This window comes from Branchiostoma floridae, chromosome 14 (assembly GCF_000003815.2).
Source record: "Branchiostoma floridae strain S238N-H82 chromosome 14, Bfl_VNyyK, whole genome shotgun sequence".
Taxonomy (NCBI): domain Eukaryota; kingdom Metazoa; phylum Chordata; class Leptocardii; order Amphioxiformes; family Branchiostomatidae; genus Branchiostoma; species Branchiostoma floridae.
Genome location: NC_049992.1, coordinates 13330508 through 13341574, shown reverse-complemented (window position 1 = coordinate 13341574; position 11067 = coordinate 13330508). Strand labels below are relative to the sequence as shown.

Sequence of the window (11067 nt, the reverse complement as noted above, 5' to 3'; positions counted from 1 at the left end):
ATAGCATTTATGTGATTGGGTTTTACATATTGTACCGATAGTTTAAAATGAATTGAAAGTTTACATGTTTCCATTGTATTTTGTGTGATGGCATTGGCAAAGTCTTTTGTCAGTATTCTAAGCGACGAGAGAAGGTGTATGCACCGATTATGAAGCTCCGTGTGGAACATTATTGGAACTCAGATGTTAAAAAAAATGCCGGTAAAAATCCCACGATGGTAAAATTTGGCCCCAAAATTTCCAGACTTCTATGTGGGGATTTAGAACACGAATCATCTTCCATCGAACAGAACGCTGGCGTGATCGAACAGAACAGGCGTTCTATTTGGGGTCATCCGAGGTCACCCGCAGGTTGTTACAGTAAACACGCAGAAAACGCCCTCATTTTCCCGGGTGCCGTGCGTCAGAAGAAAAACAAACATTTTCACAAATATAAACCGTTATTTGGCAAGCTTGGTTTTGCTGCCGCTTAGTTTGGAACATGTGACATGTAACAAAGCTGCTGGCGTCATTATTGGTGACCTTGAATGTTACAACACTTGTTTACGGCGGTATCAATTACTCTATGTCACTATCAGTGCGACTCGACATAGGACCAAACATGGTATTTAAATCGCTTGCAAAACGCGTGCAAATCAACTCTTTCAGGACTTATATTGTCGGAAACTAATATCTCCAGCTTTGTGTCTTAGGGATTTTTGGAACATCGAGGCAATTTTGAATTACGAGTCTTTGAGTGTGAAAACTTGAAAAAATGACGATTTTTCGACCTTATATTGGCTTTAAAAATAGTTTTAAGTAGAAGTTGAAAAATCCCTAAGACAGAAAGTTTGATCTTAATATCATTACCTATATGAAATAAAAGATTTGGATTTTCAGTCAAATTTAGGACCAATCTAAATATGGTATTTGCTTTTTTGGCACACCGAACACCCTTTCTAAATCAACCAACTATGCACATTTCAGAAGACATTGAGACAAAACTGTGTAGCACACGTACACGGTAAGATTTGACGTGTACACACTGCCTGTTTTCATTTAATATCGACGAGGCACGTGCGAGAGGTTGTTTTTCAAACTATCACGATATTTTAGAAGATGTTTCAGTCACCGTCAGCCCTCCGCGGGAACCGCGCGGGAGCCCCGGTAACCCGATACTCTGCGTTCGAATGGAAACTTTTCGGCCAAATTTGACCATCGTGTCCCCACATTCTACCGTTCGCCCTAGCCCATCTCCTGATAATACGTGTCTCAAAATTAGCAAGTATGCAGCTATGGCGGGTTAGCAGTGATTGAGTCACATTATTTAGGTGGTCCGGCTTAACCTCAAGATCAAGAACAAGAGAAATCAAGAAAGGCACGTAAACCCCCATAACAGCCCATCTCGTCTACAAGTTAAAGGGATGGCCAAATCTGGGAATGAACGACGCTTCCTTAGCGAGATACGTGCGCCTTTCCGCCTCCTGTATTCGTTTCACACTGACTTGATTTTCATGATTGATGGTATCCCCTGGACATCCCAAAACTAATAGTGGCGAATGCAATTAAGATCAGAAAAAAAAATTACCAAACGTTTTAAATCTATGTGTGAGTGATAACAAGGTTATCAAGTCATTAAACTTACGGACCATACATGTGGTATGACACATCCTTTTTTTCTCATTCATCGGAAGGTAGGTTGTCTTGTTTTAAAGCATGGTATAAATTTAGTGACTCTCCTTGACGGCTAAAGATATAACGTTCACTGCACTGTTCATGTTAAATATCACGTGTCAGCATTTTTGAGATTTAAAGTGGGCCTATATTGCAAGACATATCTGTAGACACACTGTGTCTGTTCAACGTCTTCTTGTTTCACAACATGGGAACGACATTTGGATGTATTAGCCCTTCGGAAAGCGACAATTGATAGGAAATGTACACTTGACCGCCAATGTTGGTAAATGCGAAGGAAATAGTCAAATTATTACATAATATCGAGTTGTTCTGATTGTGAAATGTCTTAAATACTGTCATTCTTGATTTCTCATGGTCTCATATTCGAAAACAAAGTTAGATAAGCCTAACAAAGTTAAACCCCTTTCAGAGCCTTTGGTGGATTCCCCATTCACGAAAAGATGGAAATTTGGCAATTTGACGGTCGTCTTAGTCACTTTTCCGGTCGCGGCCGGGAGCGGTACTGCAGATAAGGCTCTGCTAGGGTATGTGGTTCCGACTTGCAAAAATGTGAATATATAAAAGACGCTAGGCTTAAAGCTAGTGAAATCTATCTCAGAGAGGCCCAGGTGTCTTCTTTAACATGTCAATTGGTCTTTTAGACTTTTTATAACGATAGTTGACAGTAGAGGGATCAATTTCCAGGCGCCGCACGAGGAGCCCAAGTCACACCTTGGTGGCCTGGAGAAGCGCCGCCTGTATTCATGTTCACGTCAATGTTTCTACGAAATGAGTAGTTTTATGTCATATAAGGATATGTTTTGACATCTTTCTCTTTTCTTTGACAACCTTAGCATTTCCTAAACTGTTCATGATCATCTGCAAATGTAATAAATGGACACCAGACAACAGAATGCATGAAGTACAGACTAGGGTATATATAGATATTTCAGGGCGATCGAGAGTTATGATTTATTCCATTCTAATTTTTTTTTCGCTTATTGAAGAATACTATGTAGTTTTGGATCACTGTTCTAAATGAAATCAGTGTGTATGTAGAAGACAACGGATTGTGCGAGGGAGATAGCACTTAGTTACATGATTGGGTTTTATATTGTACCGATAGTTGAAATAGACTGTTTCCAGTGTATTTTGAATGTGATGTCGTACATGTATTTTAAGCGACAAGAAATTATATGTGCGCCGATTATAAAGCTCTGTATGGAACATCAGTGAAACTGAAGAAAGATCCCCAAATTCTACCTTTCGCTCTATATCTAGCCCACATGTTTCAAAACTAACATGCCAGTAGCTAGGACGGTTCATCTATCGATTGAGTCACATTATTTAGGTGGTCCGGCTAGGCCTCAAGATCAAGGACAGGAGTCATCAAGAAAGGGACCTATATCCCCATGACAGCCCATCTCGTTTCACAAGTCACGGGATGGCCAAATCTGGGAATGAACGACGCTTTGTTAGCGAGATACCTGCGCCTTTCCGCCTCCTGTATTCGTTTCACACTGACTTGATTCGTATGTTTAATGGCATCCTTTGGACATCCCAAAACTGATAGTGGCGAATGCAAGAAAGATTAGAAAAATAGTAAACTTTTTTTTCATCTAAGTGATAACAACAGGTCATGAGGTTTATAAACTTACGGAATATACGTGTAATATGATACATCCTTTATTTGTGTTCTTTCATCAGGAGGTAGGTTGTTTTGTTTTACTTTAAAGGACCGTACAAATCAAGCGACTCTCCATGGCGGCTAAAGATATAACTCTTAACTATCGTATCAGGTTTGTTGAGAGGGAAATTGAATCTATTGCAAGACATACATGCAGACACATTGTGTCTGTTCAACGTCTTTTTGTTTCACAACATGGGATTGACATTTGGATGTGATAGCCCTTCAGAAAGCGACAATTGATAGGAAATGTACACTTGACCGCCAATTTTGGTAAATGCGAAGGAAATATACCATTTACTGAAAAATATCCAATTGTTCTGATTGTAAAATGTCTTCAATACTGTCATTCTCGTTTTCTGATGGTCTTATATTCGAAAACAAAGGTGAATAAGGTAAAAAAATTCAAACCCCTTTCCCAGCCTTTGGCGAGTTCCCCATTCACGAAAAGATCGAAATTTGGCAATTTGGCGGTCGTCTTAGTCACTTTTCCGGTCGCGGACGGGAGCGGTACTACAGATTAGGCTCTGTTAGGGTATATGGTTCCGACTTACAAAAATGTGAATGTATAAAAGACGATAGCCTTAAAGCTAGTAAACTGTATCCAAGAGAGGTCCAAGTGTCTTCTTGAACATGTTGAATGGCCTTTTTGACTTTTTATAACGATAGTTGGCAGTAGAAGGATCAATTTCCAGGCGCCGCACGAGGAGCCCAAGTCACACCTTGGCGGCCTGGAGAAGCGCCGCCTGTATTCATGTACACGTCAATTTTTCTACGAAATGGGTAGTTTTATGTCATTTAAGGATATGTTTTGACATCTTTCACTTTGCTCTGACAACCTTGGCCTTTGCTCAACTGTTCATGCATGGACAGAATGCAGACTAGGGTGTATAGATATTTTTGGGCGATCGAGAGTCGGATCGCTTACATTATGACATTTTTTCGCTTATTGAAGAATACTATGTAGTTTTGGATCACGGTTTAAAATCAGTGTGTGCATAGAAGACACCGAGTTGTGCGAGGGAGATAGCATTTATGTGATTGGGTTTTACATATTGTACCGATAGTTTGAAATGAATTGAAAGTTTACATGTTTCCATTGTATTTTGTGTGATGGCATTGGCAAAGTCCTTTGTCAGTATTCTAAGCGACGAGAGAAGGTGTATGCACCGATTATGAAGCTCCGTGTGGAACATTATTGGAACTCCGATGTTTAAAAAATGGTAAAAATCCCCACATTCTACTGTTCGCCCTAGCCCATCTCCTGATGATACGTGTCTCAAAATTAGCAAGTATGCAGCTATAGCGCGGGTTAGCAGTGATTGAGTCACATTATTTAGGTGGTCGGTTTAACCTCAAGATCAAGAACAAGAGAAATCAAGAAAGGCACGTAAACCTCCACAACAGACCATCTCGTCTGACAAGTTATTTACAGGATGGCCAAACGTGGGAATGAGCGACGCACCGTTAGCGAGATACGTGCGTCTTTCCGCCTCCTGGATTCATTTCACACTGACTTGATTTTCATGATTAATGACATCCTCTGGACATCCCAAAACTAATAGTGGCGAATGCAGTTAAGATCAGAAAAAATTTAAAAAACGTTTAAAATCTAAGTGATAACAAGGTTATCAAGTCATTAAACTCACGTAGCATACATGCGGTATGATAAATAGTTTTTTTTTTCATTAGGAGGTAGGTTGTCTTGTTTTAAACCATTGTATAAATTTGGTGACTCTCCTTGGCGGCTAAAGATATAGCGTTAAATATCACGTGTCAGCATTTTTGAGAGTTAGATTGGGTCTATTGCAAGACATACATGCAGACATATTGTGTCTGTTCAACGTCTTTTTGTTTCACAACATGGGATTGACATTTGGATGTGATAGCCCTTCGGAAAGCGACAATTGATAGGAAATGTACACTTGACCGCCAATTTTGGTAAATGCGAAGGAAATATACCATTTATTACATAATGTCCAATTGTCCTGATTGTGAAATCTCTTAAATACAGTCATTCTTATTTTCTGATGGTCTCATATTCGAAAACAAAGGTGAATAAGGTTAACAAATTCAAACCCCTTTCCGAGCCTTTGGCGAGTTCCCCATTCACGAAATGATCGAAATTTGGCAATTTGGCGGTCGTCTTAGTCACTTTTCCGGTCGCGGCCGGGAGCGGTACTGCAGATTAGGCTCTGTTAGGGTATATGGTTCCGACTTACAAAAATGTGAATATTTACAAGACACTAGGCTTAAAGCTAGTGAAATTTATCCCAGGAAAGCCCAGGTGTCTTCTTGAACATGTTGAATGGCCTTTCAGGCTTTTTATAACGACAGTCGACAGTAGAAGGATCGATTTCTAGACGCCGCACGAGGAGCCCAAGTCACATCTTGGCGGCCCGGAGAAGCGCCGCCTGTATTCATGTACGCGTCAATTTTTCTATGAAATAAGTAGTTTTTTGTCATATAAGGATATGTTTGGACATCTTTCTCTTTCCCCTGACAACCTTGCCTTTCCTCAACTGTTCATGATCATTTGCAAATGTGATTAAAAAACACCAGTCCACAGAATGCACAGTAGCGTTACAGACTTGGTTGGTTAATCAATTGTACATAGTTTTTCTAGTCACAGTCACATTTTTCTGTTATAACGTTACAAATGTAGACTGCTGAAGAAAGCAGAAAGACTGTCAAAATGTTTGTATAGCAGAAAAATAAGACTGTGCGTTAGAAAACTATAATTCAATCAAAGCAACATATTTGTAATACATTGTACCCGTGTGTAGCATAAATACGTTGCCCTCTGTTCCGTCAAATCTGATAAAAACACAGAGAAAGATACATCAGATTATTTGTTAACTTCATGACCGCCGATCTCAATGTCTCAGTCACGCTTTATTCACTGTATATATGAAGTCGCAATATGTCAGTTACTACACGTGTCAGTGAGGACCCCTAGCGATTCAAGTAATAAATGCCTCTATTCGGTGCGGGATTTCCTGCAATGATAATTTTGGCCGTTATGTGGCGCTTTTGAGCCGTCGTCAAGATGCAGCTCATCGCCTTATATTAGTAACCTCGATGTTGATTAACATAGATGTTAGTCCAGACCAGATAGCAATAACGACATGGCCTTTTCAAATAAGAAGAAAAAAAAAAAACGTCTCACTATGTTGTATCCGTTGGGAAAAGCAAGGAGGTTGATGTTAACCTCCTTGGGAAAAGGGATCACGGGATCGGGAGTGCATTCTGAATGATGGATATTCCCACCAATAAAAATATTTGAGCAGCAGCTCCTTCCTGCAAATCATCCACGGTGTTGTTGGGTGTGACTTCACTGCAGCAGGGCCCTTTTTTGGTAAAACCAGAACTAGAGTTCCACGAACTCATACCTTTGCCACATGATATGTCCTCTTCGACTGATGCATAGTTGATGCTTCTCACTGATTATGTAAATGAAGATTTCATATGTCAGTTGATCTTCTGTATGCAAACACAAGATGTCTCAAGTACGAGTCTTGTCTTAGCAAACTATTCCAGCAATTTCTTGATTATGCCAATAAGGCTAATTTGCATCATGTACGTTTACTTATGTTCACCTTGACTTAACCCTCAAATGCTATAAGTATCAAATTCATATCACTTACATCTACATTTGATCTTTATAATGAGGTCCTCATTTGCAAAATGGATGTAAAATAACATTTTTAGAAAAGGTGATTATGTAGGACAGAGCATTGTAGAGAACTTCTGTAGGTGTCACCTAATAATAAGGATGAACCTAACTGATATCAATAGCTACAGATAACCCTTTTTGTTGGATGTCCATCACTCTGCGATGGCGCAGCAGGTCTGACTGCAGCCCAAACGCTGAGGCACATGTTCACACTGGGCATCCAACGGCTGTGCTAGGGTTGGGTCTTCTCTCCTTCTCCCTTTTCAAGACAGGAAGGAGATAACCCTTATGCAATGATCCATCAAATATCTTTGAAAATAACAGTACAACCAATAAGCAGAATTCATTCAAAAGGTTCACTTTATTTTTCACAAATAGAAAAATACAAAGTACAGACTACACATCAACACAAGGTACACCCTATGGAGACAGGCCATGTAAGGCTGCACAGCTGGTACCTAATATATACAGACATGGGGGATATTCACGTATATCACCGCCCGAGAATATGCTGTCTCTATACATTCTTTATCTTTCTACTGAGAAGGGATTGATGCATATACACAGGCAACATCTACATCTATTTTGTATATATATATAGATATATCTATAGATATATTTCTTTATACCACACTTGCCACTTGGATATAGTACAAACACACTTTCTTCTCAGTGACTACCGATTGTCAAAATCTACAGAGTGAACACAGCTTTTTCCTAGCATTTAACATCCACATCGTGGAACAATAATTTAGTACAATTGCATACAAGCTCTGCCTTTGAAGAACACAAAGAAGAAAAAAACGAATGTTAAGTACAGTACAGCTGGAATGATATCAAACAGGGAATGGCCTATGGAGATACAGGAATGGATGATTTTGAATGACGCGAGCGCTAACTGGAATTTCAATAAAATGTGTGATCAAGTTGCTTGGTAATCTCAAAGATACTACACGCACAATACGTAACTGTAGTGAAAAAATTACAATGCTTTTTATGTAGCAGTACCAATTTGGCAGTGTGGAGTCACCTGTGCTATGCTGAGAATTAAATTTTACAACATAAACAACATTTAAATTCCACAATGTGCAACTCTAGGGCTTTAAAAAATATGATCACTTTTTGACCTTTCATTATGCTGGTTGAGTTATGAGGAAAAAGCTAATTGTGCAGTGAAGGGGGAGGGGGGGGGGCACACAAGTTCTGTATTTCTATTGGCATAAAACATATCAGCGAATGTCAGTAGAAATTGCACTGCCTTGAGAAATTTCCTGTTCTAGAGATAACACATTTGGTCACATTGTGCAGGGTACTTTGGTTATAAAAACACTTTGTACAATATTCTCTGGAGGCAAAACTTAGGAAATCTGACATCTTTTCCATAGTAATGATGCATATCAATGTATCAATGCGGTATCAATGACCACATGGTCACAATGATCACATTCTTGCACTTGTCTTTACAACTTCCACATACTCTAAAGCAAGGCAAAGTTGCTAAAAAGTGATGTTTTTGGACAACGCTAAAGCTAACTCCTTCAACTGAATGGTGTGACACTTAATTCAGTGTGTGACATAGGGAATACACTGAAGAACTTATATCTAACCAACATATTCCCTTAATGAAATTAATTACAACTTCACATTTTCTGGCTCTCAAATTGACTTATTTTCGACATAACTGTTACCATGAGAAGATATCAAAATAATACTTCTTCTAAAAACAATTTGTTATATGTTGAAACAGTTTCATTGCTTTTATTCAATTATTAACTCTCTAGTAAAAGATTTTAATCTGAAAGTGAATCATTATCACCTAACAAGGTTTTGGTAACGATGAATTGACTGAGAAACTAAATCGTAACAAGTCAAAGCTGTAAAGACTACTGTGATCAAACAAGTTGAGAAAATTAGCAATAATGCACATCTACATACATGTACATTGTACCTATTGCTGGTCCCATACACAGTACAGCTATCCAGACACAAACAACATCCACAGAACGTCTGGTACAATGTAACACTTTGTTAGACCAATGCTTCTTTTTATACAATATACATACAGCACCTTTGAAAGATCTCCTGAAAATACAGTAGCAAACTTTTCATAACGCTTCAAACAAGCTGACTCACTTCTGTGATAAACTATGTAAGTCTTTAGAAAGGACAACCTTGGTTACATTCTGATGTGACTACTGCATTCTATCTTGAACAGATTCTGACTTTGCACTGTTGGAGAGATCTGATTAGTTGCCACATATACATCCACTAAGATGTCTTTTCCTTGCACAAAAAAAGTGTGTTTTTACCAGTTGCAACAGTTGGAGAAGCTGACATTTAAAACATGTATTGTTGCATTTGTTTATACCATAACACACTGTAAGCATGGATAAAATGTTTGTATATCAAAATTCAAATAGAGTCCTTTCTACATGAGAGCTAAGGCAGAGTTTACATCTAGCAGTGCACTGATCACAGTACATGCTTCCAACTGAAGGGACCTTGTCCATATTGCATGTCAATCACACTAACAACTGAGAAGTACAGTGGCTGGATGGCCTCATGTTACACCATCTAGAATAACATTGTTTCACACACTAACACAGGAGGTTGGACAGCAACAACTCTGTAGGAGTTCCCCGAAAATTGCTATCATATTGACGGATGCATCTTAATTACTTGGACATGTACATCTTCATCACCAAGGGACTTTGATTGCAAATGTGGACAACAAGAATAATTTACACTTTTTCTTTTTTACAGCTTACATACAGTTGCTTACAGTATGTTCTAATCTGTCACAATTTTCCTAGATATCTGCCACAGGCAAACAACATAGGCTCAGCTGTCCCAAACTGCACTGCCTAGTATTAGCGCCATCTTCACCCACCCACCCACACACACATGTCTGCAATGATGCATGTGATCATGTTGCAGTGTTGAAGTCCTACCAACCCTGCTGAAGTGTAAGATGGGGAATGTCTGACTGTGTCCATCTGTACTCAGGGTTGAAGTTGGTGGAACGTCTGGCCATTAAAGGTTTCCTGAACCATAAGTCTGTATTGCCTGATTGTGCAGTTTCATGATGCCAAAGTTTCTACAGAGAAGAACTGTTGTATGGCTACAGCTGGTTTAGGGGGCAGGTCCATCCGTTAGGGGGGTCCTGGGGGTTTGTCTCCCTCTCCTTGCAGTCTCCTGTGAGCAACAAGACATGAATATAGAGCTGTGTTAGATGATGCAAAAACTGTGCTTCAAGCAGCAAGTGCTGTTACATGTACTTTCTCCAAGGAGGTTATATAACCTCCTTGCTTACTCTTAGCAATTAATGTGTTGCCAAAAAGCATTATCCTAGGAAACGTGGATGGAGAATATACATGAATTCTTTGGCTCAGTCAATGTACTACAACAAGAAAAGGCATCAGATTCAGAGAATACAAACGCAATCTTATAACATGAACGTCTTTCTTGCTTGAGACATACCGGGTATGAATTTTAAAGTCTTCCATAGCACTGAAAACTAGTAAGACATGATCTTGCATTAGGAATTTTTCACTGGCCTAAGTATAGCAGTTGAGTTAAACTGTGCATTGTGGAGTTCAACTTCAAAGGGACCTTTCGTACTAAGACATTTGAAGAGACTTTCAGCCCACCTGAGATAGTCCTCATGATGCTGCTGCATGTACCGCTGCTGCTCGATCAGTCTCAACTGCTCGGCCTGCGCTTGTGCTGACAGCTGCTGGGAGGCGCTCATGTACGGTGGGATCAGCCCTTCATACTGGCGAGACAGCACCGTTTCTCGATGAATCTCATGCTCCCGCGTCAGGAACGGCGTCGGACCGCGTAGGAAGGGCGACGGCGGCTGGAATGGGGTTCCCGCGTTAGGCGGCGGGGGCAGTCCCGCCGGCCAGGGGTGGGGACCAATCATGTGAGGCGGTACTCCGTACAGCGGGTCCTGAGGATGCAGGTGTACGTGTGTGTGGGAGTGGGAATGTTGGTGATGGTGCGGCGTGATTCCAGGCAGCTGTAATCTCACGATGGGGTCCATCGC

The 11067-nt window shown here is 40.0% G+C and overlaps 1 protein-coding gene across 8 annotated transcripts in view; it reads right to left on the bottom strand.

The window, feature by feature from the left end:
- Positions 1–9030: 9030 nt before the first annotated feature.
- Positions 9031–11067, bottom strand: part of LOC118429838 (arginine-glutamic acid dipeptide repeats protein-like) — a 95542-nt gene continuing 93505 nt past the window's right edge. For 7 of the 8 annotated variants that reach the window (XM_035840444.1, XM_035840439.1, XM_035840442.1 and 4 more), the window contains 2 exons: positions 10670–11067; positions 9031–10214 (listed from right to left, as the gene is read on the bottom strand). In XM_035840444.1, coding sequence (XP_035696337.1) covers positions 10172–10214; positions 10670–11067 — 441 coding nt within the window. In that variant the 3' untranslated portion in view covers positions 9031–10171. The remainder of the gene's footprint in view (positions 10215–10669) is intronic. The other variant, XM_035840440.1, reaches the window with a different exon arrangement.